General features: G+C 42.0%; 1 protein-coding gene across 1 annotated transcript; it reads right to left on the bottom strand.

Annotated features, from left to right (window-relative positions):
- Nucleotides 1-5,950: 5,950 nt before the first annotated feature.
- Nucleotides 5,951-20,399, bottom strand: LOC124257502 (cytochrome P450 4F2-like). The gene is made up of 11 exons (XM_046691581.1): nucleotides 20,050-20,399; nucleotides 17,807-17,954; nucleotides 16,115-16,296; nucleotides 14,783-14,907; nucleotides 14,497-14,559; nucleotides 13,246-13,369; nucleotides 11,064-11,229; nucleotides 10,036-10,159; nucleotides 8,916-9,194; nucleotides 7,765-7,830; nucleotides 5,951-6,598 (listed from the first exon to the last, which is right to left on the bottom strand). The coding sequence occupies exons 2-11, from the start codon at nucleotides 17,889-17,891 to the stop codon at nucleotides 6,481-6,483; spliced, it is 1,332 nt and encodes a 443-aa protein (XP_046547537.1). The 5' UTR covers nucleotides 17,892-17,954; nucleotides 20,050-20,399; the 3' UTR covers nucleotides 5,951-6,480.
- Between the last annotated feature and the right edge of the window lie 1,317 nt (nucleotides 20,400-21,716).

The following is a 21,716-nucleotide window of genomic DNA, read 5'->3' as shown; positions in this document are numbered from 1 at the left end:
ATAATAAAAAGCTGAGAGATAGAGGTGATCCGGTTTCTCTATTGTAAGTATCCACAGCTTATGACCATTGGTGATCGTAAAAGAGAGTAGGTTTCCCCTTGAATGAAGTTCTGAGATAATTACGTCACGATCAAATACACAACTTTCTTTTTAACGCGACCCGCCTTGGCATGTCTGTGGGGAAATAGGGAAGAGGTAAAATAGATATTATTAAGTCCATTCTTAATTACAAGTAATAACATGTGGTGTAAGGGGGGCGTTTGAAGTTATCATCTTTAAGCTGAGTACTTACACATATAGTGTGCTTACACATGGCGTAGCAGTCACCATAATTTTCCTTCAATACAAAAGTATACAATTTGAAAAGAATCATTAAACCAAACTGTGTCGAAAGCTTTCTCATTGTCGAGAAACTGCAATAAACTGGAGAGTGCTTTTTTGTAATAAGCTATGCTTTCAAGTAATAAGAATAGTGCACCTCCCCAAAGTCCGAACTAAAATGGGCAGGGAAGCCTTTAGATGTGATTGTCCATTCTCCAGCTGCGTTCAACAGTAGTCCTTCCAACAGTGTGTTTTGTGCAGGCGTGAGGGTCATACCTCTGTAATAAGCATACCTGTGTAATTAGCATACCTGTGTAATTGGTTATATCCCAAAACTTCCACATCCCAAAACTTCCACATCCCAATTCTACCAAACATTGTTAAAACAACAACTCTTTATCCTTATCCATAAGATTTGTCTTGTATCCTCATCACCCTTTTTAGGTAATAGGATAGCCCAGGAAGTGCACTGAACTGAAACAACAGATAATGATACATCACCTGACTTAGAGTAGATATTTAATGGAGAAGAGAGCAGTTAGTTAATAAATCTGAAATATATATAATATAAATTCGTGCATATTTCATGTAGGCAAAAAATGTTAAGTTTTGTTTGGATGTTTTACCTTGAAATGTTGTTGATTACGTTCATAGTATTCTGAATATACAAAACATAAATACCGCGAGCTTAACGTATATATCTAATGTACATGTATATCAAAATGTTGTTGATTACGTTCATAGTATTCTGAATATACAAAACATAAATACCAGCTTAACGCGTGAGCTTAACGTATATATCTAATGTAATGTATATCAAAATGTTGTTGATTACGTTCATAGTATTCTGAATATACAAAACATAAATACCGCGAGCTTAACGTATATATCTAATGTACATGTATATCAAAATGTTGTTGATTACGTTCATAGTATTCTGAATATACAAAATATAAATACCGCGAGCTTAACGTATATATCTAATGTACATGTATATCAAAATGTTGTTGATTACGTTCATAGTATTCTGAATATACAAAATATAAATACCGCGAGCTTAACGTATATATCTAATGTACATGTATATCAAAATGTTGTTGATTACGTTCATAGTATTCTGAATATACAAAATATAAATACCGCGAGCTTAACGTATATATCTAATGTACATGTATATCAAAATGTTGTTGATTACGTTCATAGTATTCTGAATATACAAAATATAAATACCGCAAGCTTAACGTATATATCTAATGTACATGTATATTAAAATGTTGTTGATTACGTTCATAGTATTCTGAATATACAAAACATAAATACTGCGAGCTTAACGTATATATCTAATGTACATGTATATCAAAATGTTGTTGATTACGTTCATAGTATTCTGAATATACAAAACATAAATACCGCGAGCTTAACGTATATATCTAATGTACATGTATATCAAAATGTTGTTGATTACGTTCATAGTATTCTGAATATACAAAACATAAATTCTGCGAGCTTAACGTATATATCTAATGTACATGTATATTAAAATATGTAGTTTTACAAAATAACATGGCTAATGAGTTTTGAAATTATATATTTATTGCTTAAAAGGGGCCAACAAGCCAAACAATTCCTTTCAATTCTGATTTGCAAATATAAAGTAATCTGTAGCAAAACATTTAAAATGAGAATGTGAATTGTATTATGCTTACTTGAAGCTCTACTACCAAACATACTCGCACTACCAAATCCAGGCATAAACACAAAAATCAATTTTAATTAAATCAGGAAATTGATAATGTTATGGTATGGACATTGGCATTAATTGTTATGGTAGTGACACATTAACGGTAGTGACATTTTTAATAGTAGCCAGTTTTATATGTTTACTTTAAACGATGATTTAATGAAATTTGTCAGTCAGATATTTTAGAATGTTTAAAGAATATGTAATAGACAAAAGACTGCATGTTACGTTAGTGACACTGTGGCGGTATATAATGTCATCACCGTAACGGCCCTATCACAGCCGTGTTCTTCTACGCCAGACTCTTCAGAGCAGTACAGAGTGACAGGGTTATGACTGTCAAATGTGAAATCTCCGACACTATAGGACATAAGTTCTATATAAATGTTCTACATAGACTGTTAAGTTACTAGAAAATATATGTATTTTTGTTAATAACCCTGCCTTAATAAAATATAGAATTTATTACTTTGTGACTGTTTGTATTCACTACTGATTATGGGTTAAACCATTACAGATTGAAGTAATCAGTATGCTAAAGTGTGTGCAGTCAACCAGAAATGTTGTTGTTATAAGCTGTGGATTTTGGGATGTGGAAGTTTTGGGAGGATACCGTGTAATTAGCATACATGTGTAATTAGCATACCTCTGTAATTAGATGGTCATCTTTTTACCATGGCCTTTACTCACAGGTAAGACTTTGAAAAACGGGGAGAGTTCTACGAGGGGCGTCCCAAAAGTAGTCGGCCTCACCTAGAGAATTAAACAAATGCACCTGTTTTTATGTTTTATTTTTCTACATATTATCTGTCAACCTCAATCAAATTGCTTTTGCCATGTTCCAGCCTCACGATCCCCATTTTGTTTGACTCTTTTTCTTGATAACCCCCCAAAACCCAGAATGTGAAATAAATGCATCACGCTCGTCAGGAAACAAAATATGCAATAAACATTTTGTGTGTTTGATACAGGCAGAAGTCCTCTAGAATCAAACGTAGATATTAAAGTGCATAAAAATGCAATTTGAAACTACAATCGCTTGTTAAAGTGACTCCCGCCATGATGTTTCCTGAAAGAGCTTGTTTTGGAGACACTACCCGACCCTTTTGAGATGACATAATCATAAGGACATAACTTATTCTAATGTTTTCACTTATTCATACATGATGCCAAGGGTTCAAACTAAATACCGAATGGTCACACAAGTGTCAGCACTCAATATATTGTAAAGAGTGCCAGCTTGAATATCTGGACACAATGTTTTTTGAATGATTAAAATGGGGGTGTCCTTTAAAAACAACGTATCTATGCATCAAATTTATTATATGACGTCTGTAGTGTGAACCCAACACTCGAGACAGCAAATCAAACTCATGTCACTCTTATTCATAAAATAATTGAATAATAATCCAGGATTAAAAACATGGACCCAACTTCAGAATGGTCCACTAAAATTGAGTCAGGGGATGTAGTCATGGGCCCACATTTTCCCACATCTAGAATGAACTCGGGTATCACACCATGTGTGATAACGTCATAAACCAAAATAGAGGACATTACTATCACAGACCACTAAGGTCAACCTAAAGGTCACACACCTAGGCCGGAAGGGGACTCATCGAAAAGAGCGGGGTGGGGCTTAAGGTTTCAAAACTCACTGTCAAAATTGATTAGGTCACAAAAAAGGTCACACACTTGTGTAATGACGTCACAAAATGGCTGTCTTTTTTCTGCTCAACACCCCTTACAACATAGAAATACAACGTGTTTACTATCAGTACGAGCGACGTTTGGGTGTAGCTATTAACACTGATATCAAACAGGAAGTTGTATATCCACAGAACTGTCTCCGTTGTTCATCACACCAACCTGTATGCCACTCAAAGAAGGTAAAACTTTCCAACATTAAACATTTCGATACAGACGCAAGAGAGACAATTCCATCACATAATAATAATAGATCTACCAGAGTACTTGACATGGTCATTAACTGCACCACGGGGACCAGGCAACTTCCTTTCAGTATATAGTTGTCACTCCTCAGACGTGACTGTCGTAGAAGCAAGGAGCTAACGTGTCTTCACTCTTATCGCATAAATCATTTCCAATCTGTTCCACATGAACAGCTACATTATCAGTAAATCTGAGTCAAAACTGACATCGTGGCTGGCATCAACAAATCTTGGAGGTATCTTTCAAATTAGATTACAAACCTCATTTTGCTTTTAACTAAGACTGCGCAATATAACCGGTTCAGACATGAAATCGATACGTATTGCGATACACTGTTCGAAAACCGGTATTTCGACATGCATTCAGAAAACTTCGTAACACTAGGAAATCTTCGGATATTTACGTTTTTCGCACCGGAAGTCAAGTTAAGTTCAGTTTGAAGTTGTGTTCTTAATTTTTGTTCAAGTGTTTCGCAATGTTTTGGATCTGAATGTTTTAAATGTTTACTCATTAATGCCCAGTGATCTCTGATATGTCCTGACCAGGTCAAATTGCTGTCTAAAATTTCAGGGTTTTTTTTTGAGAGTGGAGAAACTTGTTCAAACTATTAACCACTGTGGTGATGTTAAATTGTTCTTTCCTTGTTTCATTTGTGCCAAATATTATTTATTTTGACATGATTAAAAGTTTTTATTAAACTTAATCAGATATAGTGATTTTGTTGTGTGTTTGATTTATAAATTAAGTATTAACTCGATTAAGTTCAGTTTTTTGTTTTTAAAAAATGTTTGCAATATAACAAATCGCAATATATGCTTTCACTGCAATACCCACCCCTAGTTTTAACACATACATGTAACTACTCTTCATTTTATGTGATCTGTTTCTTCTTTATTTTAACCTTTTGGTTACTCTTAAACACTGTTATATGCAGTCAGCTTCTTCACATATTTCTTTGAAAAACCTTTGATCTTTCAGCTTTTGTTTGGAATAACGATGTTGCGTCTTAACATTCGCTTTGGTATTTTATACGCTATGTAATCTGCATCATCTTTATCGTGTTATTTGTCACTACAGATTCATTCCTTAGTAGACTATCACATGGACCTATGCAACTTAAATTATCCTTTTCCAGTACGGTTTTAAATGAGATTAGAATGTTTAAGATTGTATGTTTCGTTCAGCTGCAGCTTGTAACGATTGTTGGATAAAGTGATAATAATTTTCAGACTAAAAATGTTCTTCTTGAGGAGATGAGTACTCAGCTTCATCTGTTTGACAACATCTAAAACAATGTTCTGTTTCATAGCGATACAACATGAAGTCATTGTTATTATAAATCCGCAATGTCATTTAGAAATGGGTCAAATGTAACAAATGTTATATTCGGGATTACACTTTTCCGTAAAGTATAGATTCTAGTACCAGTTCAGATATTTCGCCCCGCGTTTTACCATAGCTCCATAACGAAAACCTACATTGAAATCACCGTGTAAAATTGTCTCTCCATGGAGACAGCATCTATCATAAATGTCCACTTCTTTATTGAGTTCTTGTATTAAGAACATTAGATGACGATAGGCGAGCACCAACTATACATGTAGAACGTTGTTGATCCCAGCCCCAATGATGTGACTGCTTGAAGGTATTCTGTTGTCTGACATACCTGAACATGTAGTTTAATGAATAAACATGGCGATACACCCAGCGCCTCATTAAGACGTGTAGTCATGGTGATATTTGACGTAGACGTTCAACCACCATGACGTGTGTGTATCGTCCAGCCAAAGGCAATATCTGTAATGTCACTCTTCATAACATTGGAGGGAATTTCATTAAAACAGTTCCCACACGCTGTTAATGTAATCATGCCATTAAGGCAAATATATGACACCAATCTATGTAACAGTACAGAGTAATGACACGAGTTGTACATAGATCTAAAAAATACTGTATTGATATGTCTTGTCTTAGTTGCTTGTTGTGACTGATTCATAACACCTAAACCATCAATACAATTGTCTGTAAAAGGGTTTATAATTTCACAAGTCCATGATTTGTATATAGCAAAGCCAGGGCCATGGGTCAAACGTAGTTATTAAGAACATTAGACAAATTTAAATGTGGTCTGAAATATTGTCCTGTTCCTGGCTTCCATTAGCTGAATATAAAAAACATTTTGATTGGATGTCGACATTAAGTGGATAAGGCGAGTGTGAAATTTGCTCACCTGCTGGCAAGGTGGTTTAAAGGTCAGGAGTGAAAGGTGTTGAAAGGGTTCTTATATGAAAGGAATATATCATAAAATATGTTTAATTGTTGAAAGTTAAGTCAGTACTCAGTCTGGTATAGCTAAATTTAGACATTTGGTGATAATGTAATTGACCAATGGTAATCATTTTTAACCTAAAACATAAGTTGGTCTGTCTGTCACCATGACGTTTGCTGTGTTGTATGTTTGGGTCCTATGTGTTCAGTGAAGGCTCCCTGCGACTGGCAAATACCCACAATCCTTCTACCGCTCGCATAACAGCGGTTGCACTGTGGCGCGCGGCGTGGCTGTGGTCTGGCACAAGGTCAAATCTGGAATAAATTAATTCAGAAGGCTTTTATAATGTTATAGAAACAGAGTTAATTACTCAGCTTTATTCAGTATGTAACAAGCACCACAGGTAAGCTTTGTGTCAGGGACCGCCTCCGTGGTGTAGTGGTTAGAGCGACCGCGTCATACCAAAAGACGTTAAAATATGGTACTTGTTGGTCCCTGCCTGGCGCTCGGCATTAATGGGTACAACAAGGACTGGTCGGCTCGGAGTCAGTATAATGTGTCTGAGTGGGGTATTCATGCTTCACTGTGGCATGGTATCTCAGTGAGCTAGCACTATAAAACCAGCTTCAGTCTGGGCTAGTACAAGCCGCCGCACATACATATACACACGCATGCACGTCGTCATATGAGCGAAACATTCTCAAGTACGACGTAAAACCCAATTTCACCTCACCTCACCTTTGTGTCAGATATACCTTAGTGTTATAGTGTTGCAGCTGCTTTAAACAACCCTAATGACATGGATGTCAATGGAAGACTTAAAATGTTTCCAGAACCGTCATTCATTGAACTAAGGGCTCCAGTAGAAATGTAAATTGAAGATATAATCATCTGGTTTGTTTGAAGGCACCAAATTCATTTCAAAATGAGCTATGGCGGATACCAACGTTTCCACATGATACTTCCAGAACACATGTCGCCAAGCCTACCTGACAATACTACAAGGAATTGACAACATTCCTATGTAATTCTATATGGAATAACTATACTATGTTATCGATCTTTATTTTACATGTAGTTATGCGATGATGTGACTGGCTGCTAAACATTTGACGATTTAATGTGATCAACGTTTTACAGCTGTGTGAATATTCTTTACTCCCAAATGTGGTTTCAGTTTGTCTAGGTCAAAGATCCCATCGAGTGATCTTCGTTTCTGCTAAAGTCGTATTATCACAGAGTGCGAGTTTATCCTTACTCTGAATTCAGCCATTTTTGGACTATATCAATGCACTTTCTATATACATCAAACTGAACCTGGATCAGGTATGCTGATATCAAACAAGCGATGAAGACATTCCGACAGACAGATCATTCGCAGTGACCACATCACCACCAGTCGGCTCTTACAACAGGCACAAGGATCATGGGGTCTTAAGTTCCAATGCAAGTAGTATGACTATGTGAAAACATCACGCACCTTTTAAGTATCTTTCCAATCACCACCTTCAGTTCGTTCATTGCAAAATTTTGTCCGATGCAGTTTCTGCAAACACAAATCGTTAATAAGCCTTAATATCAACACCACAGGGGTCCTGTTCCATAAGCTCGGACAACAATAAACGTGCATGCCTATTAAAATATGGGTGTTTTATGCCAAAACGTTTAACGCGTGAGTATCCATATATAACCTACATTAACGTGGACCTATTCCTATACAAAACGTCTCATGTCGATTGTGCTCAACACAACGTAACTGACAGTGGTACATTACATAAGTGATCGCTTGCAATACTTTTGTTTCCGTGAAATTATTCATTTGGTGTGATGTGAGGCAATATATATGAGTAATTGAATACAAACTAACAACTTTGAGCAATGGCCACTTTATCTTCTGTGTTGAGGGTGAACATGTTAGTCGTTTGTTAAAGGGTACTTATTTTGTATAAAGATCACTTAAAACTGAGGAGATTGCTAAAGTAGATGGTTTATTGGAAACACTGTGACCTATACGTCCACTAGTCTGTCTCATCTTCCCAGAACCACATTATTTTCTCTACTGTCTAGCCCTCCCTGCAATGCTAGGAAACATTTATCAAGAGTTGGTCTGATGTTTTCATTACATTCTGCGTTGAAATGAACTTAATCATTAACCGATTTGAAGTTAGATTTTGATTCATCGGTATTATTTTGACCCTTACAGACATTTTTTAAAGTTTCAAATATATACTACAAACACAATATTGTCAAAAACAGCGAAAAGCAAGGGTGCTGAAACACATAAGCACCATGTTTGATTCAAACGTTGCCACAAGCTGCATGGAAAGTCTGTCTTCTACATGCACTAGGCTGTTGTGTTCGGGCGTTTGAATCAAACACCCTTGCTTTTAGCTGTTTTTAACAATATTTCATTTCACTCAGACTCAACGAATATTGAATCAGTTGCTTCAATGCATGTTCCAACATGTCGTTTAAAGTGCCTCTTTAGCACACAAAAAGTTATATGTACCTTCGAGTGAAAATGACCTCACCAAGGGTACATATGACTATCATATTTTAGGGTGTTCCCATACTCTTTGTTTGTAGTATAACTCCCATGTAAATACAAGCTGGAATAGCAATACTGCCTACCTCGGGCCGGCTGAAAATGGCACAAACGAAAAAGAGTCCATGTTTGCCATATTCTCTGGGAGAAATCTGTCTGGCCGGTACACGTCTGGCTCCTCCCAGAGGTCCGGGTGGCGGTGGAGGTTGTAGATAGACACTGAGACTATGCTCCCTGTCGGTATCATCACGCCGCCGATGTTGACGTCGTCTTCCGTCTGCCTAGCGATGAAGGGGACGGGGGAGTGGAATCGAAGGGATTCCTTTATACACAGGGTCAGGTATTCCAACGTCGGAAGGTCGTCCCTGGATGTGGATGAAATGCTTAAAATGAGGTTATCACGACGTTTGTCACTCCGGAGACCTCCGAACAGATTCGAGTTCAGTGGAAAATGTAACCCCGCAATGAGCGATGCTATAACTAAATTACAGGGTATATAGAACCGGTGAACTAGTGGTTGATAGTGTGGACGCCAAACACCGTCTGGGTACGATAACACAGATTTGGCCATAACACTCCAGGAGACATCCTGCAGGTATAGGACCGCCTCCGTGGTTAGAGCGTCCGCCCGGAGAGCGGAAAGTCGTAGGTTCGATCCCCGACCGCGTCATACCAAAAGACGTTAAATATGGTACTTGTTGCTCCCTGCCTGGCGCTCGGCATTAATGGGTACAACATGGACTGGTCGGCTCGGAGTCAGTATAATGTGTCTGAGTGGGGTATTCATGCTTCACTGCGGCATGGTATCTCAGTGGGCTAGCACTGTAAAACCAGCTTCAGTCTGGGCTAGTACAAGCAGCCGCACATACATACACACGCATGCACATCGTCATACGAGCGACATATTCTCAAGCACGACGTTAAACCCAATTTCACCTCACTTCACCTCCTGCAGTGTAGACATGATCGCGTGTTGAGAAATGTACATGATATTCTCGGATGAAGCACATCACGCTGTAGATGTGACAGTAGACTGAGTGAGTGAGTACGGTTTCAGGCCTACTTTACAGTTGCTCCAGCTACATGGCGCTAGGGGACAGCAGAAATGGGCATTCTACATTGCATCAGTGTCGGGAATTGAGCGAACGCTTCGACCACTATTGACCGTGTATAACCCCGGAAACCTGCTCTACATTGTAGACGTACCAGGTGATGGTGTCCGCGTCGTTCAGGACCCCGTCTAGTTCTGTCTGAACCCTCCGTCTGTAGTCGACATGCTGTGCCATGGAGTACAACGTCCATGAGATGGCACTAGCTGTTGTATCATGACCTGTACAACGAGTGAGTGAGTTTAGTTTTACGCTGCTTTTTGGCAATATTCCAGCAATATCACGGCGGGGGACACCAGAAATGGGCTTCACACCATGTAAGGGATCGAACCCGGGTCTTCGGCGTGACGAGCGAACTAGCACAAGGCTACCCCCGCCGCTCACCTGCACAACGGACGTAATCAGGCCCCTTTCCTATCGGTAAGTTAAAGATTGGCAAAGGACTTAAGTTTTTCAAAAGAGACGTATCGAGTTGATCAGCGAAGCATTATGAAGGTGTTGTTGTAACTTCAAGGCTAAATTTGATTGAAATCTACCCCATGTCAAACCTACAGAATAGCTATACAGCCAAACAAAACTACCCCATGTCAAACCTACAGAATAGCTATACAGCCAAACAAAACTACCCCATGTCAAACCTACAGAATAGCTATACAGCCAAACAAAACTACCCCATGTCAAACCTACAGAATAGCTATACAGCCAAACAAAATCTACCCCATGTCAAACCTACAGAATAGCTATACAGCCAAACAAAACTACCCCATGTCAAACCTACAGAATAGCTATACAGCCAAACAAAACTACCCCCCATGTCAAACCTACAGAATAGCTATACAGCCAAACAAAAACTACCCTATGTCAAACCATGTCCCATGTCGAACCTACAGAATAGCTATACAGCCAAACGTAAATGGGCAGGAGCATTGCAAAAGAAAAAAAGTACATTCTAGCATTTACAAAATGCTAAAGATTGATCGCGATGCGAATCCAATATGAAGAATGGTTACATTGCTATCAGATTCCGGAGAAATCCCCATTGGAATACACATCTGCAAAAGGAAATTGTCAATCTCTCAATCTTTGAAACCAGTCCAATGCCATATAGGATACAGGAGAACTGACCTTCAAACAGGATGGTGTCAACCTCGTTCTGGATCTCATCTGTGGTCATCCCCACACCGTCCTCGTCACGGGCTCTAAGCAGGATATCCAGAAAATCCAAGTACCGTGTCCCTGGCATCCCCGACGTCCCCGGGGTCTCTGGCGTCCCCGGCGTCCCTTCGTCTGACTGCAGATACAGGGTGAGGGCACAGTGAACACCACGATCTCCTGCCAGGCTTTAGAACTGGTGGGAAAAACAGTGAACACCACAATCTCCTGCCAGAACTGGTGGGAAACACAGTGAACACCACGATCTCCTGCCAGGCTTTAGAACTGGTGGGAAACACAGTGAAAACCATAATCTCCTGCCAGAACTGGTTTGTAAACACAGTGAACACCAAGATCTCCTGCCAGAACTGGTTTGTAAACACAGTGAACACCACGATCTCCTGCCAGAACTGGTGGGAAACACAGTGAATACCACGATCTCCTGCCAGAACTGGTGGGAAACACAGTGAATACCACGATCTCCTGCCAGAACTGGTGGGAAACACAGTGAACACCACGATCTCCTGCCAGAACTGGTGGGAAACACAGTGAACACCACGATCTCCTGTCAGGCTTCAGAACTGGTGGGAAACACAGTGAACACCATAATCTCCTGCCAGGCTTTAGAACTGGTGGGAAACACAGTGAACACCACGATCTCCTGCCAGGCTTTAGAACTGGTGGGAAACACAGTGAACACCACAATCTCCTGCCAGAACTGGTGGGAAACACAGTGAACACCACGATCTCCTGCCAGGCTTTAGAACTGGTGGGAAACCCAGTGAACACCACGATCTCCTGCCAGGCTTTAGAACTGGTGGGAAACACAGTGAACACCACAATCTCCTGCCAGAACTGGTGGGAAACACAGTGAACACCACGATCTCCTGCCAGAACTGGTGGGAAACACAGTGAACACCACGATCTCCTGCCAGGCTTTAGAACTGGTGGGAAACACAGTGAACACCACGATCTCCTGCCAGAACTGGTGGGAAACACAGTGAACACCACGATCTCCTGCCAGAACTGGTGGGAAACACAGTGAATACCACGATCTCCTGCCAGAACTGGTGGGAAACACAGTGAACAACACGATCTCCTGCCAGAACTGGTGGGAAACACAGTGAACACCACGATCTCCTGCCAGGCTTTAGAACTGGTGGGAAACACAGTGAACACCACGATCTCCTGCCAAGCTTTAGAACTGGTGGGAAACACAGTGAACACCACAATCTCCTGCCAGGCTTTAGAACTGGTGGGAAACACAGTGAACACCACGATCTCCTGCCAGGCTTTAGAACTGGTGGGAAACACAGTGAACACCACGATCTCCCGCCAGGCTTTAGAACTGGTGGGAAACACAGTGAACACCACGATCTCCTGCCAGGCTTTAGAACTGGTGGGAAACACAGTGAACACCACGATCTCCTGCCAGGCTTTAGAACTGGTGGGAAACACAGTGAACACCACGATCTCCTGCCAGGCTTTAGAACTGGTGGGAAACACAGTGAACACCACGATCTCCTGCCAGGCTTTAGAACTGGTGGGAAACACAGTGAACACCACGATCTCCTGCCAGGCCTTTAGAACTGGTGGGAAACACAGTGAACACCACGATCTCCTGCCAGGCTTTAGAACTGGTGGGAAACACAGTGAACACCACGATCTCCTGCCAGGCTTTAGAACTGGTGGGAAACCAAACTTCTATTGTCTTTCAGGCTGCTTCTTTAAACATTTCAAGTTAGGGTCAAATTCACTGTACAATCAAACATGGCTTAATCCCACGCGTACATACGCACGCACACTTTCTCACAATGACTTATTCAATCGTTAGGGGAGAAAAGTATCTATTTCTTCAATGTGTATGATTATGTATTAGAACTGACATGTATATGCTTCGGACTACAGAGATGTGGATGGGGGTGGAGTGGGTGGGGGTGGGGTGTTCGGACCCACCCCACCCCTTCTCCTTCTGAAAATGTCTAAAGACAACATTGGAGTTAATGTTTTGCACTGGTGGAGTCAAGGGGCGGGTCAGGAGGTTGGAACGCGACCCCCCTACTCCGCTACCCCACTAAACCCACACACCCCTTGAACAGTCCTGGACCCGCCTGTGCTGCTGATAAACGTGGAGACGGGTATGACCAGAACCTACCAGTGTCTTTTGTCTGGCGGCGATGACGGCAGCAGAGACGTTGTGGACGTAGTCGGTCAGCTGTTTGAACCTCTTCCCGTTCTCAGACCGATCATACAACCACTGTATGTGGTGTAAGGGCGTCCTGAATAACAGAGATAATGTTTGTCTGACGCGTTAGATGTAACAGCGAGGGATGGTGTCTACCTGAGTTTGCTTACTATAATCAAGACGTACCTGTGTTAGATTAACTGTGGAGATAGTATTAGTGTATGAAATAAGGCCCGTCCGACCGCCGAGACGGGACAGATTTCTGACGGACGGTCTAGATTTGCAGATGTGACAATAGGAGATGTGACAATGGGAGATATACAATCTACCTGAGTCTACGACAGACAATACACACCTGTGTGAGATGTGACAATAGGAGACAGTATCTACCTGAGTCTACTGACCACAGACAATACACACCTGTGTGAGATGTGACAATAGCAGACAGTGTCTATCTCGATCTACTGACCACAAACAATATATAACTGTGTGTGAGATGTGACCATAGGAGACAGTATCTACCTGAGTCTACTGACCACAGACAATACATAACTGTGTGAGAAGTGACAATAGGAGACAGTGTCTATCTCGGTCTACTGACCACAGAAAATACATAACTGTGTGGGATGTGACAATAGGAGAGAGTATCTACCTGAGTCTACTGACCACAGACAGTACATAACTGTGTGAGATGTGACAATAGGAGACAGTATCTACCTGGGTCTACCACAGAAAATACATAACTGTGTGTGATGTGACAATAGGAGAGAGTGTCTACCTGAGTCTACCACAGACAATACATAACTGTGTGAGATGTGACAATAGGAGACAGTATCTACCTGGGTCTACTGACCACAGACAATACATAACTGTGTGAGATGTGACAATAGGAGACAGTATCTACCTGGGTCTACCACAGACAATACACAACTGTGTGTGATGTGACAATAGGAGACAGTATCTACCTGAGTCTAATGACCACAGACAATAGACACCTGTGTGAGATGTGACAATAGGAGACAGTATCTACCTGAGTCTACTGACCAAACACAATACATAACTGTGTGAGATGTGACAATAGGAGAGAGTATCTACCTAAGTCTACTGACCACAGACAATACACACTTGTATGAGATGTGACCATAGGAGAGAGTATCTACCTGAGTCTACCACAGACAATACACACCTGTGTGAGATGTGACAATAGGAGAGAGTATCTACCTGAGTCTGTTGACCACCAGTTCTGTCAGCTCTTCCACTGTCTTCAGATATGGGTGGTCGGTTCTGAGATGAAATGAATCTAATTGTTACAAAACAAGAGTTATGTCATTGATGGCATGAAACATGGCAGCGAGGATCGAAATTTGTGATTCGACCAATTTCAGCGATGACAGCTTTTCAGTTCCTCTGGTTTGGACAAGCATACTACAGTGAACTTTCAAAATATATGTTTCATTTAACGAATTTACAAAATATTTACATCAATTATAGACAAACAACTGAGTACCTGGCATTCTGAATGTCATCTTCACACGTCATGCAACACCGCAGAAGGATCTCCAATGTACACGGTTTTATAACTTTGAACAAATCAAAGCTTTCTCCCCTTTCCGCGTAGCTATCGATTTTAGACTGGAAATAGACGGACAATAATATTCTCTGTGGTTAAAGGTGTTTATAAGCAAATGCATCACGCAATTCACTGATCTGGAATCAGACTCAGGAATCCCTTATCTCTATGCATCCATCAATACGTCATGCTATATCATCGTGAATGCATTAGTACGTCAACCTTTACCCCATGCAACCATCTGTACGTCAATCTCTCCCGTCATAATGATTCAAACGTCACGCTATATCATCGTGAATGCATCAGTACGTCAATCTATACCCCATGCACCAACCTCTGCATCGGTCTCTCCCATAATTGAAACATCCATCATCACGGCATACTATGTTATCCCGCATCCGTCAGTATATGTCATTTTGACAAAGCATCTAGAACCCATCAGTACGGCAGTCTTTGTCTAATGCGTCCATCTGTACGTCACGCTATCCTTATAAAATTCATTCAGTACGGCAGTCTCTGTCCAATGCGTTCATCAGTACGTCACGCTATCCTTATAAAATTCATTCAGTACGGCAGTCTCTGTCCAATGCGTTCATCATTACGTCACGTACGTCAGTCTCTGCTATCGTCCATCAGTACGTCACGCTATCCTTATAAAATTCATTCAGTACGGCAGTCTCTGTCCAATGCGTTCATCAGTACGTCACGCTATCCTTATAAAATTCATTCAGTACGGCAGTCTCTGTCCAATGCGTTCATCAGTACGTCACGCTATCCTTTTAAGATTCCATCAGTACGGCAGTCTCTGTCTAATGCAATCATCAGTACGTCACGCTATCCTTATAAGTTTCCATCGGTACGACAGTATCTGTCTAATGTGTATATCGGTACCTCACGCTATCCTTATAAGATTCCATCAGTACGGCACCGAATCTTTGTCTAATGCGTCCATCAGCACGGCTATGTCTGCCTAATGCGTCCATCAGTACGTCAAGCTATTCTTGCATGATTCCACCTGTCTCTCCATTACATATCCAGTCGTACTTTAGTCTCTCCCATAACGCATCCTTCAGTTTGTCTGATCTTCCCTCTTCGTATCAGCAATACGTCAAGTCACCCCGTCATCAATCCATCAATACGTCAAGCTTTTCCGTCACGTTTTCAACATACATACAGTACGTCAGCATCCCACCCTGCATATTTCTGTAACCATCGCATTCAGAAAACAATACATATCTCTTATTTCCTTGCATGATTTCAATGACCAACCAGTAGAGTATTAACGGCATCGTTGTAGATGTCCACGTAAGGTCTCAGGATGTTGAAGTGGAAAGCATGTGTGAGGAGACGACGCGAGCGTTGCCATTTCGCCCCTTTGGAAATGAGGATCCCGTCCCCCAACCAGGGCCTGAAGAATTCGAACACGGACCCCAGACCGTACGGCTTGGGAGCTGTAACGGAATATCACTTCATGTCAGGGTGGATCGATATTGCTGTTTTACGTGTTATTGATTCCGGATATACTTCAAGTATAGGGCGTACTTCTGTGATTAACCGTCAAATAGCGAGTTTGTAATTCCGTTAACATTCCACGTCACATAGGCATCATTTCAGACGTGAAATAGTGAGTGAGTGAATTACATTTCATCGTGGCATAGGTTATCATTCAAGTAGTGAGTGAGTGAGTTACAATTCAAGGTCGCATAGGCATCATTTCAGACGTCAGAAAGGGAATAAGTGAACCATAGTTATGTCCAACTTGATGTAATATATCGGCATGGGGGTGTGGATGGGGGAGGGGGCGGAGGGAGAGACATGTGCAACTTAATCCTAGACACACGCTCGGGCGAGAGCGAGGTCACGGTAATAGGTTGAATATTATCCGTGCAGGCATAACGTCAAAAAGACAGTGCGCGAACCAAATTCTAAATGGCTAGACCCATGAAGATCCGGGTTAGAATTGATCTTCAGTAACCCATGATGGGCGGTGGGGTAGCCTAGTGGTTAAAGCGTTCGCTCGTCACGCCGAAGGACTGGGTTCGAATCCCCACATGGGTACAATGTGTGAAGCCCATTTCCGGTGTCCCCCGCCGTGATATTGCTGGAATATTGCTAAAAGAAGCGTAAAACCATACTCACTCAGTCAGTAACCAATGCTTGTGGTCAGTGGCGACAAACGGGATAGGATGGTCAGGCTCGCTGACTTGATTGATAGATGCTTATGCTGTCGATCACTGGATTGTCTGGTCCAGACTCGATTATTTACAGACCGCCGCCATATAGCTGTAAATTGCTGAATGCGGCGTAACACAAAAGTCACTCACTGTAACTGAAGACACCAAGGGGACGACGTGTAATCAGGGATAATCTACAACATCTGAAGTCTCCCTGGTGTAAGGTAGATCCCCAGTACCCTATGTTTGTAGTACTGTATAGATCGGGTGGTCAAGTCACTGAGTGCGTGTCACAGTGCCCCGGGTCCTGGGATGCCTAGTCCATTATAGCCCCACTCTCCTACCCAGAGTTCCATGCGGCAAGCCAGCATAGTACCTCTGCCACAGGCCAGAAAAACGTGACGATTCGTCAAATCTTGCAATGTCCATTCAATATAATGTACAGATTTCTTTTACTCTTTTATTTTTGACGAGTCTACACATCTAACTAAACATCTTTAATTTCAAAAAACATGTAACACTATTTCGATTTGCGTAGTGATCCTTTGTTTACATAGGTCGTACGGCTCCACGTGCTGTCATCGAAGCTGATAGAGAGCAAACGATGCAGCCAGTTTGATATCTAAATATGTACTGTCATAGACCTTACTGTCGCAGTTGTGGAAGAATATTTATGTAACAATGTAAAACATTATGAAGAGGACGCAGAAAAGCTCTCGTGAGTCCAGTCTATTCTTATTATGAATATGTGCGTTTGATTACAGTGTTCAGTTAGTTGTGGCCTTACCTGCTGTTTTGAGCACTACCTTGACAGTCTCGGGGTGGCAGAGCTGAATCGAGGGGACCAGGGGTCCAAACCACACTCTGTACATCTTGGGGAACCTGTGGGTGAGGGTCAGCTCATACTCCAGGCGACGCTCCTCGTCCTCAGGGAACTACACACATACACGAAGCGATCTGATATCAATGTTCAACTGTAGTGAGTAGTCCAGTGGTGGAGGGTATGTTCTTTCATGTCAGTTCAACCACGTACATGCAGACCCATATACACATACACTAACTACACACTGGGGCGGTGGGTAGCTTAGTGGTTAAGGCGTCCGCTTGTCACGCTGAAGACCCGGGTTCGATTCCATACATGGCCACAGTGTGTAATAAGCCCATTTCTGGTGTGGCCACCGTGATATTGCTAAAAGCGGCGTAAAACCAAACTCACTCACGCACTGACTACACACAGCTTCACTGCGAAACACAAATAAGGAACATTATCATGATTTCAGCATTTCCATGCCGCTTCCCTTAACGGAAAACAATTAATAAGGAAAATGATTAAGTGACTTTATGTTTCTGCTTGACATAAAGTGAGGGTAGATGTTGTTTAAGGTGGGCTTGTATTACTCGTGACTGCAGTGTAGTTGGGATTTTTTCAGTACGAGGGGTGTTCATTAGGTTTTATAACTTGAGCATTTGTGTTCACACAAACAATGTCAACTTAAGGCAGGTGGGACACTAGAAGTAATATCAGGTAGTCACGTGTCATGACAAGCTCCAGACACAGCAACAGGTTAGATGTGATGGTTTCATTCACCTGGGGGTGGTCACAATCATGGATTCTCTCAAACATGAACAACGCGCTGCACTGAAGTTCCTTACTAAGCAAAATAAATCCATGCCCGCATGTGTAAAGTGATGCTCCTCACTTTTCCACTGTCTGCCGTTGGTCTTTACAGTTTAAATGGGGGTGGGAGTAGATAGACGATGACCCAAGGTCAGGCAGGACTTCAGATGCTACCCAACCGGAAACCATAGCCACTATAGAAATATTGTCTGACCGACGAATGAAAGTATATACACGTTGAACTGAAGAATTCCAAATATCAGTTGGAACAGTTGAAACCATTGTTCATGAGCATCTTGGTCTGTCTAAGTTATGTGCAAGAAGGGTACCTAGAAACCCCAGAAATTAAACCCATCAGAGAACTTAAAGGTTGTCGAGAGCTCCTGGATCTATGTACTGCTGATGAAGCTGATTTCCTTCCCGTCTAGTGGCAGGTACTGAAACGTGGATCCACAACTAGGACACAGAAACTAAACTGGAATCCATGCAATGGAAGCATCCCCCTGATCCGCCTCCTCGCACTCAACCATCGGCTGGCATGGTAATGGCCAGCATATTTAGGGATGCAAGAGGCATGTTACTGATTGATTATATGCCACCAAAAAGCCAATCAATGGACAGTGTTATGCTAATTCAATTAAAGAATTGCGAAAATCTATTCGCCAGAAATTTTAACATGTGATGTTCTACTTTTGCGCGACAACGCTCCGGTTCACAAGTCGAGAATTGCACAGGCCGCCATACGTGAATGAATGTGGATTCGAAAAGTTAAACCACCCACCTTACAGCCCAGATCTAGCCCATAGTGACCCTATGTTCTGTTTCGGCAAATGCAATCTGCCCTACGTGAAGGACCCTTTCAGGTTGACGAGGAGATAAAGGATGGCACAGAAGGACAAATGAAATAAGTGTTTTGAGGTGAAAGGAGATTATATTGAAAAAAGGTGCAAAATATTTTCTGCGTTTTGGTTTTATATTGAAGTTGCAAAATATATTGAACGCCCCTCGTATTGTTTAATGACAATCAGTTCTAACGTTTATACACAAGCACTGTCTATCTACAAATTACTGACACATTTCACAGAGGTTATAGAGCTAGACGTCTGTGAAATAGTTTCAGTTTGTGGGGCGTGTATAGAATTTACACTTGGCGAGCACCTGTTTAACCCGCAGCAATGCTCCACAGACATGCACAGTTCACAACATGGAAGGTACTATTGACAAACCTAGTGATCATATTACACTACACTTGCACTAACTAAGCGTCAGTTACACTGTATTAACACTTTCGTCTCGAGTTATATGTATGGATAGAGATACCCTGCGGTATCCCGCCATATACATGTAGCTGGAATATTGCTGAGTGCGGCGTAAAACTAAACTCACTCACTAAAACTCTTGCATTTACTCACCAAGTGCAGGTTGCCCGTGATGATGGAGAAGTCGGTCTCCCCCCGGGAGTGAATTGTAAAACCTGAAACGTGACACAATTTTCGAAACCCATCTGAGAAATGTAAACGACAAAAACAGCACTGCTGCTGTGACGAGCGTCACCGCGATGTCGTAACGATGAGGGGTATGACTGAAGTCCATGGTGTGTGTTTTAACAACAGACTATGAACACAACTCGCAATGATAAGCCTAAGCTGGTTGAATGAGGACTGTGACTTCTTTCCACTGGTTATTGTTCCCCAAACATGCTTTGAGATCCGCTTGGTACATACCGTCTCCCGACACATCCTAGTTCACAAAGACAAGCTGAATGACGTTATCGTGTTAGAGAGGGAGACAGACATTGGAAGCAGACCATGACGAGCTGCACCAGCTGACCTCATACTGGCATGGATGTAGGGTACAACGTGATCAAATGTTTGGAAGTTTTGCTTTGGGTGCTGTTTGTTTGTTGTTTATGTGTGACGGCGACCTCTAAATAGTCGAGTCCCCCAAAACATTTAGTAATTGATATAATGGACATCGATCTGCCCGGTGGGGTAGCCCAATGGTTAAAGCGTTTGCTCGTCACGCCGAAGACCCGGGTTGGATACCCCACATGGGTACAATGTGTGAAGCCCATTTCTGGTGTCCCCCGCCTTAATATTGGGGGAATATTTCTAAAAGCGGCGTAAAATCCCTCTCACTCGCTCACTCACTCACTCACTCGGGATACGATGACACGTAACGAACTTAAGTACCAAGTCTAAACATCTTTACGAACAGCAAAGGTTGCTCAGATCCTTGTATGACCGAGAATCTCAATGTGGCGATTCTTAGGAAGACCCTGGAAGGCTATGGACCTGCCAAGATATACTTTGTATGACGTCAATCACGTACTCCTCCTTAATGGAACTATCTGTTCTGGCACTATCTTGGCAAGGAGAATGTGTTGGTTGGCTGGTTGTTGTCTTACGTCGCACTCAGCAATATTCCAGCTATACGGCACCGGTCGGTAAATAATCCAGTCTGGACCAGACAATCCAGTGATCAACAGAATAAGCATCGATCTACACAGTTACAGCTTGTTCAGCTTGACCTGATCGAGTGAATACTAATGAATTGCGTGACCGTGTCACAACTGGTTGGGTCTATTATTGTGAAGGGGTGCACCTTTCTCAGTTGATTATCATCATGTCCGAACAGGTGAGGTGAGGTGAGGTGAAATTGGGTTTAAGGTCGTGCTTGAGAATATTTCGCTCAAATGACGACGTGCATGCGTGTGTATGTGTATGTGCGGCTGCTTGTACTAGCCCAGACTGAAGCTGGTTTTATAGTGCTAGCCCACTGAGATACCATGCCGGACCTTCACGGGTCTCGAGCCCTAGCGGGACACGGGGTGACCGTGTTGTTACAGAATCTGGTGAGTGAGTGAGGTCGGTTTAGCGGTGCAATTAGCAATATCCCGGTCGTACCAGGTCGTATTTGTCATGCAGGTCCAAGGCGTTTACCACGTTGATGAAGTTCATGAAGCAGATCTTAATCTTCACATAGATGGGTCTTTCTGATAGAGACCTCTCTCAACTGAGATTCCAGGATGTACCAGGGTATCCCGCTTCCCAGGATCTTCCTAACAGTGACCACACAG

The sequence above is a fragment of the Haliotis rubra genome, unplaced genomic scaffold, assembly GCF_003918875.1.
Source record: "Haliotis rubra isolate DU_JTF1 unplaced genomic scaffold, ASM391887v1 Scf662, whole genome shotgun sequence".
NCBI classification, from domain to species: Eukaryota; Metazoa; Mollusca; class Gastropoda; order Lepetellida; family Haliotidae; genus Haliotis; species Haliotis rubra.
The sequence above is the reverse complement of the archived record's forward strand: the minus strand, read 5'-3'. Positions and strand labels throughout refer to the sequence as shown.